A 22,717-nucleotide genomic window follows, 5' to 3' on the forward strand; every position below is an offset into this window, starting at 1 on the left:
CACTTGTTGTTCATTGATTTGTTGATCATAGCCATTCTGACAGATGTGAGATGGTACCACATTGTCACCATGTACATTTTATACAATAAAAATGAAATTTTCTATTTCCCCCTTTGAAAACAAGTATTCTGGCTATTGGATTTTTCTAATATGTGAAAAATAGAGACTTTTGAAAGCACCTAGGCTTGTAACCCCCCCAAAATTTTCAACACCTCTGACTCTGACAAAGTTTACTTGTTTTTATTATACAAAGAACTGGTTTTGGCTTTTTTTAGTTAGTGAGAATAGAAAGCACATGTTTTCCACTACACGGCCTTTCAGAAGTGTGATATCTAAATTTGGATTCTTCTGTTTATATCAGAAAGCAATTTGAGGATCTTCTGTATCTTAAAATGAAGATTATATTGCTTTCTATATAATTTTTGTGTAAAGTATATATTTTTTATTCTAGTCTATGAAAATTTAAAAGCATTTCATATTTATAGTAACTATTTTATTTTTTAATTATATTGACATTCAGCATTATATTAGTTTCAGGTGTATATCATAGTGGTTAGACGATCACACTTGACAAAGTGGTCCCCCATATTTCAAGTAACCATGCGTAGTTATGACAATGTTATTGACTATATTCCCTGTGCTGTACTCTGCATCCCTGTGAGTATTTGTAACTACCAGTTTGTACTTCTTAAACCCTTACGTTTTTTCACCAGCCCCCCTACCCTCCTCCTTTCTGGCAACCCTCAGTTTGTTCTGTGTCTATGCATCTGTTTCTGTTTTGTTTGTTCATTTGTGTTTGGTGTTTTGTTTTTTTTTTAGATTCCACATATAAGTGAAATCATATGGTGTCTGTTGACTTATTTCACTTAGCATAATACCCCCTCAATCATGTCAAACTCAAAGGCTAACACGAGCCGAATAACTGAGGCATGCGGCCTGCGGGCCATGAGTTTGACATGCTTGCTCTAGGTCCATGCCTGTTATTGCAAATAGTAAGAATTCATTCTTGTTTATGGCTGAGTAATATTCCATTGTACATATGCACTTTAAACCAGATACTTTTTCCAAGCTCAATAATAGAAAAAGCTTACATCCTTAGCCATAAATTTCTTCTAAAAAGCAACTTAACTTCTGCACATTCCATCTTAGGTTGTTAATATAGTCTTAAGACAGGCAGGTTTACAAATGAAGAAGCTAAGCACAGAGAGAAAAAGTACTAAGTCAGGTATTCTGGAGCTCCTAGTCTATTGTTCTTTCCACTGAACCCCCATTGCTATGGAAAAATTATTTTGCAAAATATAGTTTTACCATATTCATGTACTAACTATATCAGACACCAGCTAGTCTATCCTTTTCATTTTACAGATGAAGAATCTAAAACTTGGAGGATTAATTAGTGCATACTGGTCTTCCATTTTAGTGACTTCGCTGGCTTGTGTCTGCTTTTTCCTGCACCAGCCTGAAGGATGCTCACACAACAAGCACTCCTTCTCATGGTGTTGGGGTGCCCCCGAGGGTTGCTCTGAGCTTTATACCACCCCTGTGTTTCTGTGCCTTTGACAGTTTCACAACCAAAGACGAGCTGGGAAAGGCAGCACCTCAGCTACTGGCTCCTGGGCTGATGGGAGAATCTTCCGAATCCTTCAGTGCCCAGGAGGATGAAGGCCAAAGGGAGTACCGGGCCACTGACTCGGACTCTGATGGGCCGATCTTGTACACTGACGACGACGATGAAGAGGATGAAGATGAGGACGGCAGTGGAGACAGTAAGACTTTTTCTCAGGAGGGAGGGAGGGAGGAAGGTGGTGGGCAGAAGCCACGGCGTTTTATAAAGAACAGAAGCTTCACCAAACACCAAACATCTGAAGTTCTCTTTCCCCTCATATTCCTGTCTCAAATTAGAACTGTGTATATCCTGAGGTTTAGCTTCTGATGACAGCCCTTTCCAAAGATGGTTCCGTGCGGGGTGGGCAGTGGGGCGTAGATAGGCACATTCGTATTTGTCCCAAGAGTCAAAGCTTCCTGAGGATGGAGGCCGTTCTCAGGATGATCAAAGTCAACTCTTTGACTTTGTTGAATAAAGAGCGTCAGTGCAGGATTCCCTGGATTACTCATGGGAAATGTTTGAGAATTTCACTTATTTTTTTATGCTGCAGTTTAAGGAGAAGGGAGGGAGAAATGAGTCAAAAATGACACATTCCTCTTAAGAATTAAAAACAATCACTCATCCATGGTAAGATTGTATGCCTTCTAGGAAAGAATGCTAGTAAAGTAGCGAAAGCCAACCATTTATGTGTAAATGAGGGAACTGGAAAGTGCTATTTTTTAAATTTTTCTAAGCAGGATGACTTAGGAGGGATTCCTGAGTTAAATTTATAGATTATGAAAAGGTATTAGCATATTTACGATTAAACATCAGTTTGTCAAATTTCTTTCCATTTGTTCCGAGCAACAACAAACATTATCATCCATCTGGTATTAACTATCATCTGTGGAGATGTCAGGGATCTCTGGGGTACTTTAGGATTAAAACTTTAGTATAAACGTGGACTTTTGCCAGAGTGGTTTCTGCGTGGAGAAAGAGGGAAGACAGGGATTTCCTGAACAGTATACTAAAGGGGCTAAGTATTTAGACTTGAGAAAGAGAAGGCATTATGCAATCAGTAGTTTCCATGATTCGCCATCTCAGCAAAATAAACTTCAAATACCACTTTCCAAATGATGAGGTGATACTTCCAAGTTTTTCCTGGTGCCCCAACATTCTTCTGAACATTTTTAAAAATAGTTCTCCAGTTTTTCAAAATGAACCTCATCCAACTAAAAAGGCCCTCCTCCCCACCCCAAGGCTAATTAAAATTCCCCTCCTGCATGTGGACATAGAATTTGGTCTGGACTCAGTTTGAAGTCCATGCCCCCTGTAACCCCAAGTGGCACTGGTTAAAAGGCTCCATTTCTGCATTTCTGCCTTTTCTAATCCTCAGGTGCTTTGGCAAGTAAAATCCGACGAAGGGATACTCTTGCTATCAAACTGGGCAACAGACCGTCCAAAAAAGAATTAGAGGACAAGAACATCTTGCAGCGGACCTCTGAAGAAGAGAGGCAGGAAATTCGACAGCAAATTGGAACCAAGCTAGTCAGGTAATGGCTGAAATTTTAGTACAGCACCAACGAGCACATACTTTCCCCTTCCTGTCGTTTCCAACCTGAGGTCATTGTGATTGGCTTGTGTAAGGGCACCCCTGGCCCACCTGGTCTTTTAAAGTTGGTGCTGGATGGTGAAGCATTCAAAGAACCTGTGCTTCGGTCCAGACGGTCAGTGGCTTTGAGGTTGCCAAAGCCTGACCCAAATGTTGACAGACTTTTTCTATAAAGGACCAGTTCGTAAATAGTGTAGGCTTTGCTGGCCAGAAGGTCTCTGTAGCAGCTGTTCAGCAAGAGCAGCCATAAACAATACATAAACACACGAGTGTTCCACTGCAGTGTTATTCATCGAAACAGGAGGCAGCCTCGTCCACGGACTCACGAGCTTCCTGGGATTTCCAGGAGGCTCTGTCCTGCGGGCTATGAGACTGTGGAAACAGTAGTTAGCTGCAACGGTCAGCTCCATCCAGGTCAGGTAACCCCAGCCCCGATGTCAGAAGTTCCCTCTTTTAACTTCAAATAAACGATCATCTGACTTCTCTTCCTGCATCCAGCTCTTGGTGATTTTTATTTTTGCCACTAGTGACACTGGAAGTCCATTGAACTGGCAGTTTTAATAGAAATGAATGCTGAAGCTCTCATTTTTATTAGCAGCTTAAGTGTCGGTTATTTTTCTGACTTCTCCCACCCTGTGTACACCACAAGGTGCATTAGCTGGGGGAAGGGAAGAGTCTGTGAGACAGAGCAGGATCTGTCAGTGCTGCGTAGGGGCAAAGAACCAGGAGCCTTTAGTTCTCACTGTCAGGAGAATCCGGACACCCACCATCAAGGCACTGTATTAATCATTTATAAGATATCAGTAGTTGGAGAAAAAGAAAAGGGAGGAAACTCCATAAACAAAGGAAGGATGATGTGTTTGGAGGATGACGTAGCAGGGATATGTCGCACAGGATACATGGGTACACAGATGGCACAGCTTCGGGCTGGCATAGATGGTCAGTGGTTTTTTTTGTGGGCTCACAAGTTAATTTCAAGGGAGCTCTGATGGAGATTAAACTTTAACAAAAGTTTTAATGAGCTATTTAAAATATTATTGATTTCAATAATTTCTGTCACAGCCATAAAAACTTAGCATTGATAGTATCTATATTAAAATTTACCTTTCATGGATATTAATTTGCACACACTCAGCCTACATCCAGAGGAAGTTTTTGTCTGTGATTAACAACAAATTAACAACATAAACAAGACCAAGAACAAAGTTCGAGAGGGTTCACAGGACATTCAGCTCTTGTGTACAAGGAGTTAGCCACTAATCACAAGTGAGCCTGGCTTGTCTTGAGGCAAACGGGAAGGGCCTAGGTATCTCAAGAGAACTGTATACATTTGAAATTCATTGAGGTCACAAAAGCAGTGTTTCCCTTAAAACACTATGAAGTGTAGATTGATCATCTCCCAAGTTGAAATGAACTCTCACGCGGCAGCCTTTTTTAGATCCAAATGACTGTGTATGAATTAGGGAAAAGGCTAAGCTGCTTTAACAGAGACCAACATATGCAGTGGTCCAAACATTTCCTCATGTTTATTTCTTTTTCACGTAACAGTCCAGAGGTAGGTGGGCTGTACAACACGGCTGGGAGCATTGCTCCTTGCAGTCAGCCAGGTACACAGGTTCCTTCTGTCTTGTTGCTCTTCCTTCCCCATGGGTATTCCATCTACATGATCCCAGCTGACTCACTGACCATGTTTAAGTGGAAGAAGGAAAGGCAGAGAAGGGTTAAAAAGTAGAAACTACAAACACCATTTCTGCTCACATCCCATTGCAAGAATTTGGTCACATAGCCACACCGTGCTGCTCGGGTGACAGAAAGCTGCTGCTGGAGGAGATGGGGGGAATAGGGGGTTATAGTCAAAGCTCAATGAGTTCTGTTTCTGAAAGGAAGAGAGAGAACGAGTAATGGGGGTTAGCTAGCAGTCTCGGCCACAATCTCTAGTCTCCAAACTAACAGAAAGGACACTTTTATGGGTTTAAAAGTTAATTTCTGTTTCTCAAAACAGGGAAAACATAGCTTTGTTTGTTGTTTTATTTTGTTTCTCACTAAGGGGGCCTTGTTTGTAACCTGCAGCATATCTTTTTTGTCATCGTAGGAGACTTAGCCAGAGGCCCACAACTGAAGAATTAGAGCAAAGAAACATCCTAAAACGTGAGTACCCTGCACTGTACAGTGATTCCTTGTCTAACCATTAACAAGCTCCCTCTAGAGATGATTCGTTTATCAATAGGAAACCATAGTATATTTATTCAGAAAAGGTTGAAATGGCCCATTCATATCACATTTATGTGTCATCGTGTATATAACTTACAAAATAATTTCTTGACATTTGTATTTCATTTTATAGCTTTGAGCCTGATATCCCCCAGACCAGAGTCACGGTTGTGACAGTTGTTTTTAAGATGAAATATATTCCATGTATGCTTTCACCCAACTATTAAATAAAAGAAAATGCTCTAGTCTGCTTGCAAACATGAACATTTCTAAGAAAAGGCCAGAAAATCCACAAGGAAATGAATCAAGCATTCCTATATTATTCTTAATAATACAATTTGTTGCCAGGTTTTAACAAATGACTCGATTTAAAACAGACTCATGGTCAAAGCAATTTTTCAATCTATTTCATTTCAATCCATTTCATTTTCCTTTGTTATGATAACTCTGTTTCCCTCTTGAGTTATTTATAATTTCTCAGCACTTACCGAGTTTTCCATTCATTTTCCAATTTTTTTTCTCAATTTATTTTTTTCTTTATTTTTTTTGACTTGACATTTCACTCACCGATCCAGTCATATTTAAATTATTACAGCTCATATGCTAAAGCTATAAGACGAATGGAAGCAGTTTGTCATGCTACAGTGTATTAATGTGGTTACTAACTACAGTGAGTTAAGTAATGGATATTTTTAAATTCAGCCACTGCCGTTTTATATGTCATTAACCCAGCTTCAAAAGAGCTTTTTGTTGTATGAAATATCAAAAAGCAGGGATGGGCCAAACTCCAGATAGTACTACAGTAGTAACGAGCCACTGGCATGCGCTGAATGTTTTTACCTAGGTTTTTAGGGTCAAGTTGGCCTATCTGGACCATCCCCATTCTCCAACCTGAATCATTTTCTTTTCTGAGGGAAAGAAGGGTTTTAATAGCACGAGGACTGAAAAGGGAGAGGAATTGCCAGTCTATGGGATTTTTTTCCCTTGGAATTTTTTTCCCCCCCTTTTTTTTTTCTGGCTCTTTGTGAGCATAATTGGGATAGAACTCAAGAAAGGACTTAAGCAACCATCAATGTATACAAGAGCCAGTTTGGAGAGGGAAAAAGTCATGGCTAGAAAAGAAAAAAAAAAGGTAGATCTTAGCTTTCTAAAATAGGATGGCAACAACATCTAATTTTGACAACAAAACCAAACCAAAAAGGCCCACGGCTTTTGATAACAGGTTCCCGGAAAATATTTGAATTAACTTTTAGGCAAGCTCAAATGCAGATCATGAGCTCCTAACACACAGATTATTTCTTATTGGATGCCTGATGCAATACCTAGAAAAAAAGGAAGAGCGAATTCTGGGTAATTTGTTCCTGCTCCTGTGAGATAAATAGTGCCAGACCACATTGGTGTTTGGTTGTTTGAGGAACTGTGGGATAGATCTGGAAATTTATCACACATCGATCTTAAGTGCTGTGTTGGCTTTTATCCCCCATTTTCCTGGAGGTTCGGGGAAGAGTGAAATGCCAAAGTCAACTTCAGGCTTGACTTCAGCCCTTATTTACTTCCTTTTCGGTTTGTTTAAGCATGCTTTTTCTGGAAACAAAAGACACATTTGCAGTCTGGAGAGGCAGATAACTGGCCGGTGGTCTCCTGACATAATATTGTACGGCCAAGGGAAGCAGAAAAGAGAACTGGCGGACATCATCCAGAGCATACATATGACACGTTATTCCGCCCCTCCTGGCTTCTCGGTTCTTCCACATAGATGGCTCTTGTTTGTTTATATCTTTCGTCTCCAGCGTTGGGTCAAGAGCAGTATGATTGTCTATTTGGAGAAAAGTCTATGTGTGACATGGTGTGGTGTTTAAGGACATTTATTAACTAGGTCACTTTTTTTCTTGACAAATTAGAGAATGAGTTCACAGAATAAAACATTCAGCAGTTCTCAAATCCAAGTCCATCACTAAACCTGAACCAGATGACCATGCTGATAGCTCTATTTGGAACACAGGACAAATTTTATTTCTCAGTTTCATTCCCAGTATTGCAATCTGTTTTATTTCTTTCCCATTTTAGTGCATCTAGCATTTAAAAATACATGTAAAGCTATATTTAGTTGTACATTTTAGAACCAGTTCCTTAAAACTGTTAAAATAGAAAGCACGTTTTGGTGCTTAAAAGGTCAACTTTTGCTCAACAGGAAAAGTGATATGTATGGCATACCTTTTTCAGGGCAGGGGTAAAAGATAAAAGTCCACAAACTATTTTAGTTGTGACTGTTATTCCAGCTGTGTCTTCTATAGGGGGAAAATGTACTAGGCCATTGAGTTCTGAATGTAACATTTTCTATGAAATTTTTTAATCCTACAGAAACGTTGAAAGAATTTTACAGTGAATACCTATCTGTCTACCATCTACATTCTACCATTAATATCTGCTTTATCACATCTTGCTTTATCACATATCTGCCCATCTATTGATCAATCTCTTTTTGGGGTGGGGGGATGCATTTCAAGTATGTTTATAAATGTATTTCCATTTGCTAAAAACACCCATACAGAAACATGAAAAACAATAAAAAGAGAAAGAAACCCACAAAAATGTTTAGCTTTTTAAAATCCCATTTTATCTGAATTGATGACTCAAGAATATAATACTCCAGTGACTGGTATTTCCGTGTTTCTCTTTGTTCTTTTAGCTCGTCCACAAAATGCTCTGGGCAGCACTCCCTAACTAGGCAGCTTTCCTGTAGTGCACTCCCACCCCCACCCCCCAAACCTCCTGTATTGCTTGTGTGTTTATGGCAAATACTTCCTGTGGCTATTCTGAAATATTCGCCCCTCTCTGCTCTGATGAGAGTTACTGAGGGCAAGATTTGTCAATGAGCCACGTCACTTCCTTCATGAATGTTCCTCCAGTCTGTTTCAAATGACCTGCAAGGTTTATATCCTACTTTATAATTACCCTCTAATAAATCTAAAAGAAAAGGAGGAAACATTAAAAAAAAACTTCAGTCAGTTTTTTAAAACAAAGTTTAAGATTTAATCTTGACTCTTTGTAAGAGATTTTTACAGTGACTATTTTAATAAGATTCACCTCTAAAACCCTCTTCCTCTAACTTCATTAGAAGCATTAATTTCAAATATGGGGACTATAAGAAAGCCAGCTCCTGATGTTAAAAAAGAATTCCCAAATGGAAAAATCATGTTTATTTAACTCCCTAACTGCAATTGACCCTTCTTCTTCTTCTTTTTTGAAACTTAACTGACTGCCACGTAGATATACAATATGCCTGTTTAATAAGGCAAAATTATCTAATATTCCCTTCAAAGATACGACATTTTGTGTATTTCATGAAAATTGGAGCATGAGTTTTGAGTTGTATTAGATACCCAATTTTTTGTCTTTGAAAAGTACCTTTAAAAACATAGCATAATCACTGTATAGGAAGAAGTGAAATGTTTAAGGGTTATATTTTTCTTTTTACTAATAATATCATCGGAGGCCTAATCTTGTAAAACCCTAGTTTGAGTAGCATGAACTGTAAGTTTGGTGTTTGGATTATATAATCCATATGCCTTATACACCTCACAAAAGGTAATTATTTGACCCTAAGGATGTATTTTAAGAATACCTACAGTAACTTCATGGGAAGAAATCTGAATTATAACCAAATTTGTTTGACACTCAATAAAAATATACCACCAGTAACTAGTTGTTTCCTATTCTGCAGGGTGATTTCAGTTTATGTCCACTCTATCTGAAAGGCAGACTAATCATTCTTTCTTACCAATTAAAATTAGTGTTTCAGAAGCCTGCAGAAACTTTTCCTTATTAATAAGGAAAATTAATAGAGATTTAGCATGTTCAACTAACAAATTAAGATGTTGCAAATATTGAATGCTAAATTTTATTAATGACAAAAATAAATTTAGTGGTAAGTCTGTTTGAATTTAAAAATCTAATTATTTTTTCAGAGAGGAGACTTTTTGTTCACCATTATAGTTGAGCTTTTATATAGTGTGATTTTTCCTTCAGTAGAATTCATAACAGCACTTTCTAAAGGATAATATTTTATAAGTATTAATACTCAGTAAGCAAAATCTGTGCTCATTTATTGAACAAATGATGAGCTACAGGAAGCTATGGAGAGAAATTCATCAAATAAGCAACCATTAAAACCTGAAGGGATGTTTATTTCTTTAAAGTTCTGGACATTTTTCTCTTAATCCCATCTGTTGGACAGCATTCATTTAGGTTGGCCATTAAATTGTACTACTTGGTAAAGTACTAGAGGAAGAGGAGACGTTGGAAAGTCACAGTCATGAGAAAATAAATCATCTCCACAACAGTACACCATAACCCCATTCAGAACATTCTGGTTCAGAAGCAGAGTCCAAAGAAATGCTTACATTCTGCTTCTATGGAAACCAAAACAGACAGATCAACTATTTTGGTTGGATTTGAATGGAAATCAGCAACTCAGACATGCATCAGATGGTTCTAATTTGTTATTTTGATATGTCTCGGATTTTCACATGGAGGCCAGATCCAGCAGTAAATTTTTCCCTGAATTCTGATCATCTATGCTTGTAAGCCCATGAGATGATCAGCAATGAAAGGCTTTCACCAGAATATGGGAACTCTTGTGGGGGGTTTTTTGTTTTGTTTTCAGAATATAACAGTAAGTCTGGAAGCAGAAAAGGTTTACAATTAGTAAATAGGTCAGTCATATAAGGAAAAAAATATTATGTGTATGTATGTATGTATGTACTAGTATACATATATAAAGCAATATAATTATATATATATATAACTTAATGGTTGATCTTTCTGCAAAGTATTTTGACAACTTTTTAAAGATGTTGGAATGTTTCATCATATCTGTTAAAATCAAATAATTGTGGCCTGATCTACTTTTCTGATTATAAAATCACTTATAATAACTAAGTCTTCATGTCTTCCCTTCCATTAATAAGCAGAAAAGAATGAAGAGGAAGAACAAGAAGCAAAAATGGAACTTAAACGCAGACTCAGCAGAAAGGTGATGAAACTACAACTGTTAATGATTGTGTGTGTTCTGAGATATAGTTCCTTTTTTAAATGCAAATCGACTCTTCACATGTAAATCTTGATATTTAAGGATAATTATTCCTGTTAGTCTACTAACTGATCATAGGCATTAAAATCAATGTAATGAATACAGTATAAATTATCTTTATATTTATAATTGCATATGTTAATTAAACTTTTAAAGTGCATTAGGTGATTATGAAAATAAGATGTAATCGGTGTAAGAATTTTTTAAAATGCAAAAGGGAATAAAAGAAAAAAGTCATAGAAACTTCTTCCATTTAAAGATAACCTTTATTAACATTTCAATGTTTAGTTTTTAAAAATGCTTACACTTTCTATGTAGTCTTGGAAATATTAAATAAGTATTTTTTTGCTACTGAAGATTTGCCACTATTCCGTATCTGAGCTGGGTGACTAATTTTTTAAGTGAACTTGATCATCCAGGCTGCCTACTATAGTGCTACCCAAATTGACAAACAGCTTACCTCAGGCAATAGTTTCCACCATTTATGAAAATATAAATGTGATGCCAGAGCTATCACTTTTTCCTGTGTTAAAATAATAACAGGCTTTGGAAAAATTAAGTTCTATAAGCACTTGTATTTCATTGTACATCTTTGTCTGGTAATTGTTCAGGTATACCTTCACACCTGGGCAAGGCAGGATGAGTAAAGCATGACACCCGCAGTGAAGTGTGTGGTCTGCCCACATTTACCTGGGCTGGCTGGGGTGTCCGAGACAGGTAGAAGAAACAGTCCATTCCCATGGGAAAGTAGAGACTGTACTATGAGAGGTTTTGGTTTTGATTTTTAGAGGAGAAGATCCTTTATTCATCTCTCTTTTTTTTTCCCCTCAAAGACACTAATAGTTAAACAATGATCAAGCTGAGAAAGACTCTGTAAACTGAATATTAGAGCTGTCTCTTCTGGTATTCGGGGCTAAGTTCCAGCTTTAGATAAGAAGTAGCCCCTCCTCATAGCTGCACACTCACCCCGACATGCATATAATCTTCTCAGCCAGGTGGGCTCTTCCAGGAGGCAGCAGAGCCTGCCCTTAACTCCTGTCCCCGCTTGCCTCCTCTATGCAGAGCTCCCTGCCACAGGTGCAGGACAGTTCATACCACTACTAACGACCCTGTCACTGGCACAGTCCTGAACGGCAAGACTGGATGGAGCCTGGCAGATGTTGCTCAGTGGTTGAACGTCAACCTATGAACCAGGAGGTCACGGTTAGATTCTCAATCAGGGCACATGCCTGGGTTGGGAGCTTGATCCCCAGTAGGGGGCATGCAGGAGAGTCAGTGATTCTCTCTCATTATTAACGTTTCTATCTCTCCCTCCCTCTCTCTTACTCTGAAATCAATAAAAACATATTTTTTAAGACTGGATGGAGAATTTCTGACCTGTGTGGCCCTTGGTCACTTGCCTTTTGGGCGGTCCCCAGAGGCAAGGGTTTCTCTACCTCCTTAACCCCACCAGTCCTGGAAAGGTAGTAAGAATCTAACAATAGAGATCAGACAGTAACTGAACTGCTTAGATTATACCTTCCTTTGTCCAGTGCCCACCAGGACTTCATGAACTTAGAAGGAACTACAGTTTTCATGTCCCAGCTCAAGTGGGCTCAGGGTGTAGGCCCAGGCCTTCTAAGAGTCTTTGAATGTCTTGAACGTTAGAGCACTGACTGAGCCCAACCTCTGGTTTTACTCAAAAGAAAACCACGGCCCCAAAATGGGGATGTTTTTAACCACAAAAACATTTTTTTGTGATTGTACTTACTTTTTCCAAACATTGAGCCTATGTAAATAAGGAACGCTTCCACAGACTACTTAGATTGTGGAAAGTCTGGATAATACAGGATATATATATATATATGGAGAGAAAAGATGCTGAATATGGACCCTATGAGTAAAACAGAAGCCTGGGTCTACCTGTGTCACAATACTAGGACACCTCCCACTGAGAAAGGCCACAGAAGCAGGAACCTCAGTAGCAGAGAGTAGTGATGCCTGTCGACCAGGGGGCCATGTTTCTTTCGTCTCAGAACCATCTCTGCTTTATTCTCGAGCTTGAGAAAGAGCCGAGAGAGGAAAGCAAATACCACAGGGCTGGGTAGATTAAATATAACTATAAATTCCAATTTGACAAAGACCATAGGAGGAATCCACGTTATTAGACGTGTCTTGAAGGTTGCAGCTGATTCTAAGTAGTTAGGGCCTCACTGAAGTGCAGTTCTCCAGAAGGCCCTCCTCCTACGTGTCAGCTTTTGTGGCCAAGAGTAAATGTCAAGCATGGGTCTGAGTCCTTAACCTTCCGTGGAAGAAGTCCATGGACACACCCTTCCCGGGACCATTTCTTTGTCATAACTTGGTGCATCTCTGAATGTACAGGTTTAATTAAAAATAGGAACCAGGCTTTTTATTGCCATTTCTAAAAGTTGCAGGGCTTTCTCCTTCATGCATAATTCAATCCACATCCTGTGTCTGGATTTTTATTGTGCCTGTGGCTTCGTGTTCCCCGTGTCAGGGATGACAGGCACCTTTATCACAATACCAGGCAAGGCGGAGAAAACAGCGTAATGCACACAGTTGCCAAAGATTGTGACCTATCTAAAAAGGATGATTTTTATAGTCTCAAAATTAGGGCACACTGCTTTCTAGTTCTTATTAGAAACTCCCAAGATGCTGCTGCCTTTTCTTTCTTCTTCTTCTTTTTTTTTTTTTATGTGAAAGTGACCTTATTTGACCATAACTTCTAAGTTCTCTATAGAAGACACGAGGCTGTAAATGGTTTACTGAACTTGTCCTTTATCCTTGTCCTCCTGCAGCTCAGCCTGAGACCTACGGTGGCAGAGCTACAAGCTCGAAGGATCCTGCGGTTTAACGAGTATGTAGAAGTCACCGATTCTCCCGACTACGATCGCAGGGCAGACAAGCCGTGGGCCAGGTTGACACCTGCAGACAAGGCAAGAACTCAAGTGTCTTTAGCTATGATTTCACTGATTGATGATTTTATTGCTTTTCTGAAAGCGCCAACACTCACTTATCCCCACTCAGCCATCTAAGGAGGCTTGATATTACCAAGTATCCCAATAATTTTTTGCCTTTCATTATGTAAGCCACTTATGTGATATATTTAGTACTATTAATGAAGTTCTTTCAACTAAGTCTCATAAAAAAAAACTATAATTCTCATGGTACCAAAAATACTGCATATTTGGCCCTGGCCGGGTGGCTCAGTGAATTGGAGCATTGTCCCTTGCATCAAACGCTTGCAGGTTCAGTTCCCAGTCAGAGCACATATGTGGGTTGTGGGTTCGATCCCTGGTCAGGGTATGTGTGTGAGGCAACCGATTAATGTTTCTCTCTTACATCTATGTGTTTTTCTCTCTCTCTCTTCCTCTCACTTTAAAAATCAATAAAAAAATCATTGGGTGAGGAATAATAATAATAATAATAATAATATGTATTTGGTCTCAGTGCTATCTCCTAGCGGCTTGTTTTGTTTCAATTTTAGAAATACCTACTTTTGGCTCAGTTACTTCCCATTGGTCCTACCCAGCACTATTTGGACTCCAGTCCCACTACATCAACCTACTTCTTTCTGTTCCATATTTTCAACAAAATCAGTCTCATTTACACTTACATGAAGAGTTATTAAGCCTAAACTCGGAATAGAAAAGAGAGTTAAGAATATTATACATGTGGATCACTAACATAACCTATGGAGGGAAAAACTTTTTTCCCTCTCATAAAACAGTCTCAGGAAATCTCTTTAGATAGTAAGAGGAAATAACTCTTGGAATAAAACTATGGTCATTCTTGCCCTAACCAGTTTGGCTCAGTGGATAGAGCATCGGCCTGCGGACTCAAGGGTCCCAGGTTCGATTCCGGTCAAGGGCATGTACCTTGGTTGCGGGCACATCCCCAGTAGGGAGTGTGCAGGAGGCAGCTAATCGATGTTTCTCTCTCATCGATGTTTATCTCTCATCAATGTTTCTAACTATCCCTCTCCCTTCCTCTCTAAAAAAATCAATAAAATATATTTTAAAAAAACTATGGTCATTCTTTAGTGAATTTTTTTAAATGGGTATTGCATTTCTTTAATTGGCTGTCGTCACAACTTGCTGACATAGTTTTTCAAGCAACCAGTTCCTATAATTCCACATCACATTCATGCCTGTAACTAACTCATCATTTCTCCATGTAATTAAAAATTATCTGGATGAGTTAGGCTCTGAAGCTTTCTTTATTGGGAAGAGTAGAAGACTTGAAGTAAGAAGGCATTTGCATCAGCCCCATCTTAGTACTCAATGCCCATTTGATATCTACTAAGTCACTTGATCTCCATTTCATCATCTGTGAGATGCAAGTCTTGAAATAGTGTTCAACTGCTTTGTAACAAACCATCCCAAAACTTGGTGACTTGAAACAACCATCTTATTTTGTCCACAGTTTTGTGAGTTAGGAATTCAGGAAGGACTCAACTGGGTGGTTTGTTTCTGATCCATGTGGCATCAAGTAGGGTGGTGCCTGGGCTTCCAGAATCCACTCCTGAGCTGGCTTCTTCACTAGCACGTCTTTGCCTTGTCGATCCTCGGCCTCTCTCTGTATCCACATGGCATCTCATCCTCCAGCACCTCTGCTTGAACCTGGGTTTCTCACGCTGTGGTTTTCCGAGGGTGGGCACACTTTTACATGGCAGCTGGCTTGCAAGAAGAAGGAAGCAAAAGATGCTAGGCCACCCGGGACTGACACAGCCTCACCTCTGCTGTGTTCTGTTGTTCAAAGCAGTTACAGGTCTCACCCAGGTCCACGGCTGGAGAAAGAGACTTCACCTCTTGAAGAGGGAATTACAGATGAGCATGTAAGATGTGTCTATAAATACTGAATTGGCTGTCTATGTGTATGGTCACAAGTGAATTGTAAGACTTACTAATATAAAGAACGTATAGCACACAATTTACAATTAAAAATAAACTATACAGTACTCTGTAGGTTCCACATCCCAGTTGATTCTCACAGCATGCTTTCATTGACTTTTGCCAGACTCTAAGATCCGCAAGCCAACCTACTATTGAGAATAAGGACTTCGCCTTATTTGTTTTCAAGACTCCTTGAGTGGCATTTTCTTCTTGCACAATCACAAACTAAGATTTAATTCATTTTTTGAAATGTATCACAATGATGACATTCTTGAATACTTTCAGTGTACAAAGCACTTTTAAATATGCTCTTAATTGATTCTAATAATATTATGAGGAATTCTCATTCCCATTTTCCAGATGAGAAAACAGGTTTTGGAGCAAAGTAACTCGCTAAGGGTCACTGCTATTGAAGGCATAGGTAAGACTAGATCCCATGACTTCTGACTCCGAGTGGACTACTTTCCACTTCCTCCACTGAAACGGTAACATTTAGAGGGGAAATTTTAAATGATTTTATGTCACTGTCCATATTAAAATGCCTTCTTTAAAGGAAGACTTTTTGATAGATGTTAATTAGATGATTAGTATGGAGCAGCTTGACTGTTTCAGTTCCTGGTTCTAGATACCAAGTTTTACAGTGATTAAAACAAAGTATCCTCACTGTTCATCTCACTTGTGCAGCAAGATTCATTGTCTTATCTCAGTGGATGCAGACCCACAAATATCTTCTTACTTCATCTTTTCCAAAATTCAGTAGCAAGAATTGCTTTTTAAAGAAAAAAAAATATTTTGCAATCCCTTCCCAGCCACAGGCTCCCCATAGAGTCTATGGGGATTGAGGAATGTGTTTGAGGAGACGAAGCAAGCTGTGACAATACGATTTAAATATAACAGTGAAAGGGGCATTGGGAGAAAAACTTTGATATTGCAGAGTGACAGTGATAGGGGAAAGCCAGAGAGAGGCCTCAGGGCTTCCTTTTGTCCTTTTCCTCTTCTAATATTCTTCATTTTCCCACCACAAAGTAGATTTCCTTATCTGTCAGTGAAGTCATTCTCTGTGGCTTGTAATGTCATTCTTTGTTTTGGCTGAAGAGTCCATTTTTTCAAAGAGATTATGGAGCTGTTTTTATTAGTGTTTTTAAATTTACATGAGGAAACTATTCTTTTCTCTTTTTTTAATTTCAGAGAGGCAGGGAGAGGGAGAGAGAGACATCAATGATGAGAGAGAGAATCATTGGCTGCCTCCTGCACTCCCCCTACTGGGGATCGAGCCCGCAACCTGGGCATGTGCCCTTACTAGAATCCAACCTGGGACCCTTCAGTCCACAGGCAACGCTCTATCCACTGAGCCAAACCAGCTAGAGCAGGAAACTATTCTTTGTAGAAAAGTTAGGATATAAATATAAGCACACAGTGGAAACCAAAAACCATCTGCAATCCAGCCTCGATTGTTAATTGATAACTGATGTTAACATTTTGATGAGCATCTCAAGTTTTTCAGCCTGAAGGGACATAAGCATCTCTTTAAACCCCAGCATGTACATGGCATGGATTATGTGTTCGTTGAATAGTAATAGTGACAGCATTCCGTTTGATATTTTATTTGAGTGGCTTTTAAGTGCTGTGCTGAAACTTTCCATTCTAATTATCTTAACTTTCAATATGAAAGAATAAATAGCAACTGCCTTCCCAGTAGCTTTGTGACCTGATGGAACCCAGGACCCTTCAGTTTGCAGGCTGATGCTCTATCCACTGAGCCATACCAGCTAGGGTTCTCTGAGACATTTCTTAAAAGAAGGCCTGCTTCATTGATGCAGGGTATGCCAAGAAAATATGTGACCTAAGTAACAAGCCTGTATATCTACTTTCTCTTATTCAGGCAGCAATACGGAAAGAACTAAATGAATTTAAAAGCACAGAAATGGAAGTGCACGAAGAGAGTCGGCAGTTTACAAGGTAAGTGGACACAATTCAGTTTAGCATATTAAAAATGATCAAGATGGTAAGTTTTATGTTACGTGTATTTTACCACAATTGAATTTTTAAAAAATACAATCTAACATAATACCATCTAATGAACATTTCTAAAAGTAAGCCTTGTTTTTTTCTCTCAAAGAAGTCTGAGTCATTCTAAAGGGCTATATTTGGTTTCTTTTTCATTTTATTTCCTGGGTGAGAAGACAAGCTTTTTGAAGAGACTCAATTAACATTTTATGCCCTGAACAGATGCTGGTGGGAGCCAGTGTGGGCACTTATGTGTCTGCTTTGGACTCACAGTAGACATACTTAGAGAGGAGAGAAACTCAGTTTTCAGAACATGTCACTTAAAATAGGAATCCCATGTTCACTGGTGCCACAGAAGCTGTCTGTAATCCTGCCATCTTTCCTCCCATCACCCTTCAGGCTTCTAAGCCCTGAATGATCATGTCGTCTGACACCCCCACCCCCACCCAGCTGGCCAGGCACCCCAGTGGGGACCCCAACCCTGAAAGGGGTGTGACCAGCTGCAAACAGTCATGGATGTCTCTCTCTCAAAGGTTTACATGCTTTGCTTTATACAACAGGTGTGTTCCTAAAAATTTGAAAGTCAATCAAATCCTTAAGAATTAAATTGTTAGGAAACAAACCAAAATAGGCAATTACATGGAGACTTCTTTCTGGGAAACATGTCCCGATCCCCTAGGTTGGAAACAGCCTCTGGAGGGCAGCCCTACATCAGGTGCCACCATTAATGCTGAGGCTCTGGTGACAGGGATGTTGCTGCTGGAGAGCATGTGGCATGGATGGAAGTAGGATTTAATAGCAAACCTCCCCCCTGACGTTCATGGGGCTGTCTTGCTCTACAGCTACTGTTCCTATAATAACCATGTCTGGTGTGCAGAAGAAACTCCCCTTTCTGCTAGGATATTTCTTGTTTGTTTTGTTCTCTCCAATGGCATGTTTGTTTGCTTATTTATTGAGAGAGAGAGAGAGAGAGAGAGAATATGCATACAGGACTTTCAGACATCCTGAATGTATGGGGCTTCTCTCTGTCTGAAGGCTTCATGCTGTCATAATCTACACAGACATCCGTCACATCCAATATCAAGCCAGACCTAAGTGTCCTCTCTTTTTCTCCCCTCTATTTCTGGGGTCAGGAGAAGTTCTTGCTAATGTCTGATACCTGTGGTCACACTGTGACAGTAAAATTGATCAGAATAAGGTGGCTGGATATTTATGGTGACATCGAACTGGCCGGGACCTCCAGGCAACTGGGAAGGTGGCATTTTTCGTGTCGTTTGTGTCCTGACCCCTGAGATGTAGTGACTGTATCAATCCAGTCTTTGTCATTCAGGATAATTTTACTTCTCTGTAGTTTTCCTAGAAACTGTAGTATTTGATCCCCACATTTCATTTGATAGCATTATATAAAGAATAAATTATAATAAAAATAATTAAAATTCTAAAATGCCTTTGTATGGAAGTCCTCATTTTATGAAAAATAAGCATTTACACTGAAAGAGGCTCTTTCTCTTCTGTTGTACTCTGTAAACAAGTAAAAAAAATAAGATGCAGGGAGAAGTAACGGTCATTTCTTTTTCAGAGATGTCTTTTTAATGTGAACAAATAATGGTCTAAATAAGCTTTCAAACAGTATAAAAATTTGTCAAGTAAAAATGAAAACTCCCTTCAGTCCTTCCCCAGTTTTATTTTCATTCGCATCAGTAACCACTGGTGGAAGTTTGGTGTAGATCAGTGATGGCAAACCTTTTGAGCTCGGCGTGTCAGCATTTTGAAAAACCCTAACTTAACTCTGCTGTCGTGTCACATATAGAAATTTTTTGATATTTGCAACCATAGTAAAACAAAGACTTATATTTTTGATATTTATTTTATATATTTAAATGCCATTTAACAAAGAAAAATCAACCAAAAAAAATGAGTTCGCGTGTCACCTCTGACACGCATGTCATAGGTTCGCCATCACTGGTGTAGATCCTTCTAGACATTTTTTCTGTGCATTTACAAACATGTATGTGCATATGTATTTACATATATATATACACACACACACATCTGCCTATATATATATACACATCCTCAGTCACACAAAACAGCATTCACAAAATTTTTCCACATCAGTATATATCTTATTAATTTGAATGATTCTACAGTATTTCATAGGTATTATGCCATAACTTCCTGAACAGTTATTCTATTGATAGATGTTTATGGAATTTTTAGTTTTTCGTTAGTAAAATGATGCTGCCTTTTGAGTTTCTTTATAAATGTATCTTTTTGCTCGCACACCAGTATTTCTGTATTAGTCCCATAAGTGGATTTCCTAGGTCACAGGAAGTATTTTTACATTTTGAGAGATACTTTTCTGTGACCTACAGTTTACGAGCATGCCTGGTCTGTTAACCCTCAGCACCATGTGGGGGTGATGATGGTGGAGAAGAGGCCTATATTCTAAAGAATGAACATTAATATCCCATTTCACTGATTTCGGTAAAGTTGAGCATCTTTACATACCTTTATTGACCATTTATTTTTCATTCTTTGATTTGTCTTGACCAATTTTCTTTTGGCTTGTTTATCTTTTTCTTATGGATTAGTAAAAACTCAGATATTGAGTTACTACATATCACAATACTTTCCCCCAATGTATTGCTAACATTTTAACTTTTTTATGGTTTTCTATTGAAATGTTTGCATATTTAAATTTGTATTGTTATTTTTTTTAAATATATTTTATTGATTTTTTTTTTACAGAGAGGAAGGGAGAGGGATAGAGAGTTAGAAACATTGATCAGAGAGAAACATCGATCAGCTGCCTCCTGCACACTCCCTACTGGGTATGTGCCTGCAACCAAGGTATATGCCCTTGACCGGAATCGAACCTGGGACCCTTGAGTCTGCAGGCCGACACTCTATCCACTGAGCCAAACCGGTTAGGGCTGTTATTTTTTAATTTACTGTCTTGTGTCCTAAAGAGGAGGGCCAAGGTTATAAAGGTACTAGAGGCTGGTGCACAACATTCGTGCACTGGCTGGGGGGTTGGGGGGCAATCCCTGAGCCCGGCCTGTACCCTCTCCCAGTCTGGGACCCCTTGGAGTCCTTCACGCTGCCACAGAGGCAAGAGAGGCTCCTGCCAGCGCCAGCCGTGAGCCTGGCTTCTGGATGAGTGGCGCCTCCCCTGTGGTCAATTTGCATATTAGCCTTTTATTATATAGGATTACCTTTAGTTTTTATATGTGTTTTTGTTTTACACTTAGATCTTTCATCCATTGGGCAATTATTTGGGTTTATGATTCAAAAGAGTAAACTAGCTTTACTTTGTTCTAAATCAGTAGTCATTGTCCCACTGCGATTTATTTCCCCCTCGGTATAAAATTTTTCTTTTAATGTACATGTGGGTCAGTTTCCAGATTCTTTAGTGTGCTCTAGCAAGCTATTGTCTATCCTTGCACTGTGTCACACTGTTTACTTAGAATAGTACATTTTATAGTATATTTTTATATCTGGTGGGTTATTTTCTCACCTTGGAAATTCCATTGGCTATTTTTCTGTATTTGCCCATCTGCAGAAATTTAGAGTATGCTTGTTGTGTTCCATAAAATAGTCTATTAATATCTTCATTGTTTAAGTACATATGAATAGATGCAAATAGGGATGAGCTTCATTTCAAAAGAAAATTATAGACTTTGGGGGATAATAGTTGATATGAAAGGTAAATTTTACTGAAGTTTTCAAAAAAATATATTGATTAACACACTTCCAAACATCTTTCCAGATAAGGAAAAATTAAATATTCATATCACTGCGATGAATATGCCTTGCTTAAGTATTCTTAAAAACTTGGCAGGAAAGCAAATATCTACCATTTTTCCTTTCATTTCTATTACATCATTAGACTTGCCTTTTGGCTCTGAGACTTATGAAAATCATGCATATGATTATCAGATAGTTTTCATTATTTCTTAGGAGAAAGTTTTGGTAAACACTGCTGTGTCTAATCCAAATGATACAAATATACGATAATGTTTTACATCTAGAAAACTGCTCATGTAGAAGATAGTGGTGTTCTTAGCACCAGCCATCCTTGGAGGGCATAAACAAGCTGTTGATCATTACCTAGCCTCTTAGATGCAACCTAGATACAGAGCAACTCACTTATTAGCTCTTCTTATTAATGTCAGACATTATCTCCTTACATCAAGTAAACATTTCCTTTACAACCTAAATCTATTAACTCCCGGGGCATTTGGGGGTGTTAAAAGGGTTGAGACAGCCCTGCTCCCTCTGCCCAGGTACCTCGTTATCCAGAGATAATCTCCCACACAGTGATGGATCAGTCAACACTGGACGGAACACTTCCCATATGTAGCTTTTTTTTTTTTTTTTTTTTTTTTCTGTATCTCTGGATAGAAACCAAACAAGCTGATTACATTGGTTGCCTCTGGGAAGGGGAATTGGGTGACTGGGATTAGGCATGAGAGGGATTCTTTTCACTGCTCACTCTTGGGCCTTTTGAATTTTTGAAACATAAGAATGTATTACATAGTCAAAAAAGCCTTGAAAAATAAAGGAGCTATTCCCTACTCTTTTTGTAAATGAGAAGTTCATCATGATGACCTTTCTTGAATACTGTGCTGGTGCTAATATTAAATGTGACACTCTTGCTATTGGTGTACCAACAAGACACCTTGGAAACCCCCAGCATGAATACATTTGGGGACATATTTGGTCTGTAGTGGTGGTGAATTGTAGTGATGCGCTCTTTCCTCTAGTTCCCCAGGTTTCTCCCAGTAGTTTGCAGATATCTGTCTGGAATTAGAATGGACTTTAGTCCCATGTAACAAGGGTGAGCACTAGTGGGCCCTGCAAGAGTTCATTCTGTGGCCTGACAGGTACCAAACCCTAACCTTGGTCCCTTAAAACACTTGCTGCTTATCCGGCCAGCCACATCCTGAATTTTCTCCCCGCAGCAGCTGCCCGCCCACACCACTGTTCAAAATCCCAGAGACCATAGGAAGGGCCATTGCATTCTGAAAGGAGATCACTATGGCAAAGAAAAGCCATTTCCCTTTCCATGGGAAATAGAATTTCTACAATTTAAAATCATTCCCTAAACCAGTGATGGCAAACCTCTGACACGCGTGTCAGAGGTGACACACGAACTCATTTTTTTGGTTGATTTTTCTTGGTTAAATGGCATTTAAATATATAAAATAAATATCAAAAATGTAAGTCTTTGTTTTACTATGGTTGCAAATATCAAAAAATTTCTATATGTGACACGACAGCAGAGTTAAGTTAGGGTTTTTCAAAATGCT

General features: G+C 38.9%; 1 protein-coding gene across 1 annotated transcript in view; it reads left to right on the forward strand.

Moving 5' to 3' along the window:
- Positions 1-22,717, forward strand: part of PHACTR2 (phosphatase and actin regulator 2) — a 170,513-nt gene that overhangs the window by 137,486 nt on the left and 10,310 nt on the right. Inside the window, exons 7-12 of the mRNA XM_006755389.2 lie at positions 1,564-1,766; positions 2,982-3,138; positions 5,290-5,345; positions 10,379-10,443; positions 13,299-13,436; positions 17,278-17,354. Of these exons, the coding sequence (XP_006755452.1) occupies positions 1,564-1,766; positions 2,982-3,138; positions 5,290-5,345; positions 10,379-10,443; positions 13,299-13,436; positions 17,278-17,354 (696 nt within the window). The remainder of the gene's footprint in view (positions 1-1,563; positions 1,767-2,981; positions 3,139-5,289; positions 5,346-10,378; positions 10,444-13,298; positions 13,437-17,277; positions 17,355-22,717) is intronic.

This window comes from Myotis davidii, unplaced genomic scaffold (assembly GCF_000327345.1).
Source record: "Myotis davidii unplaced genomic scaffold, ASM32734v1 scaffold292, whole genome shotgun sequence".
In the NCBI taxonomy this organism is placed as follows: Eukaryota; Metazoa; Chordata; class Mammalia; order Chiroptera; family Vespertilionidae; genus Myotis; species Myotis davidii.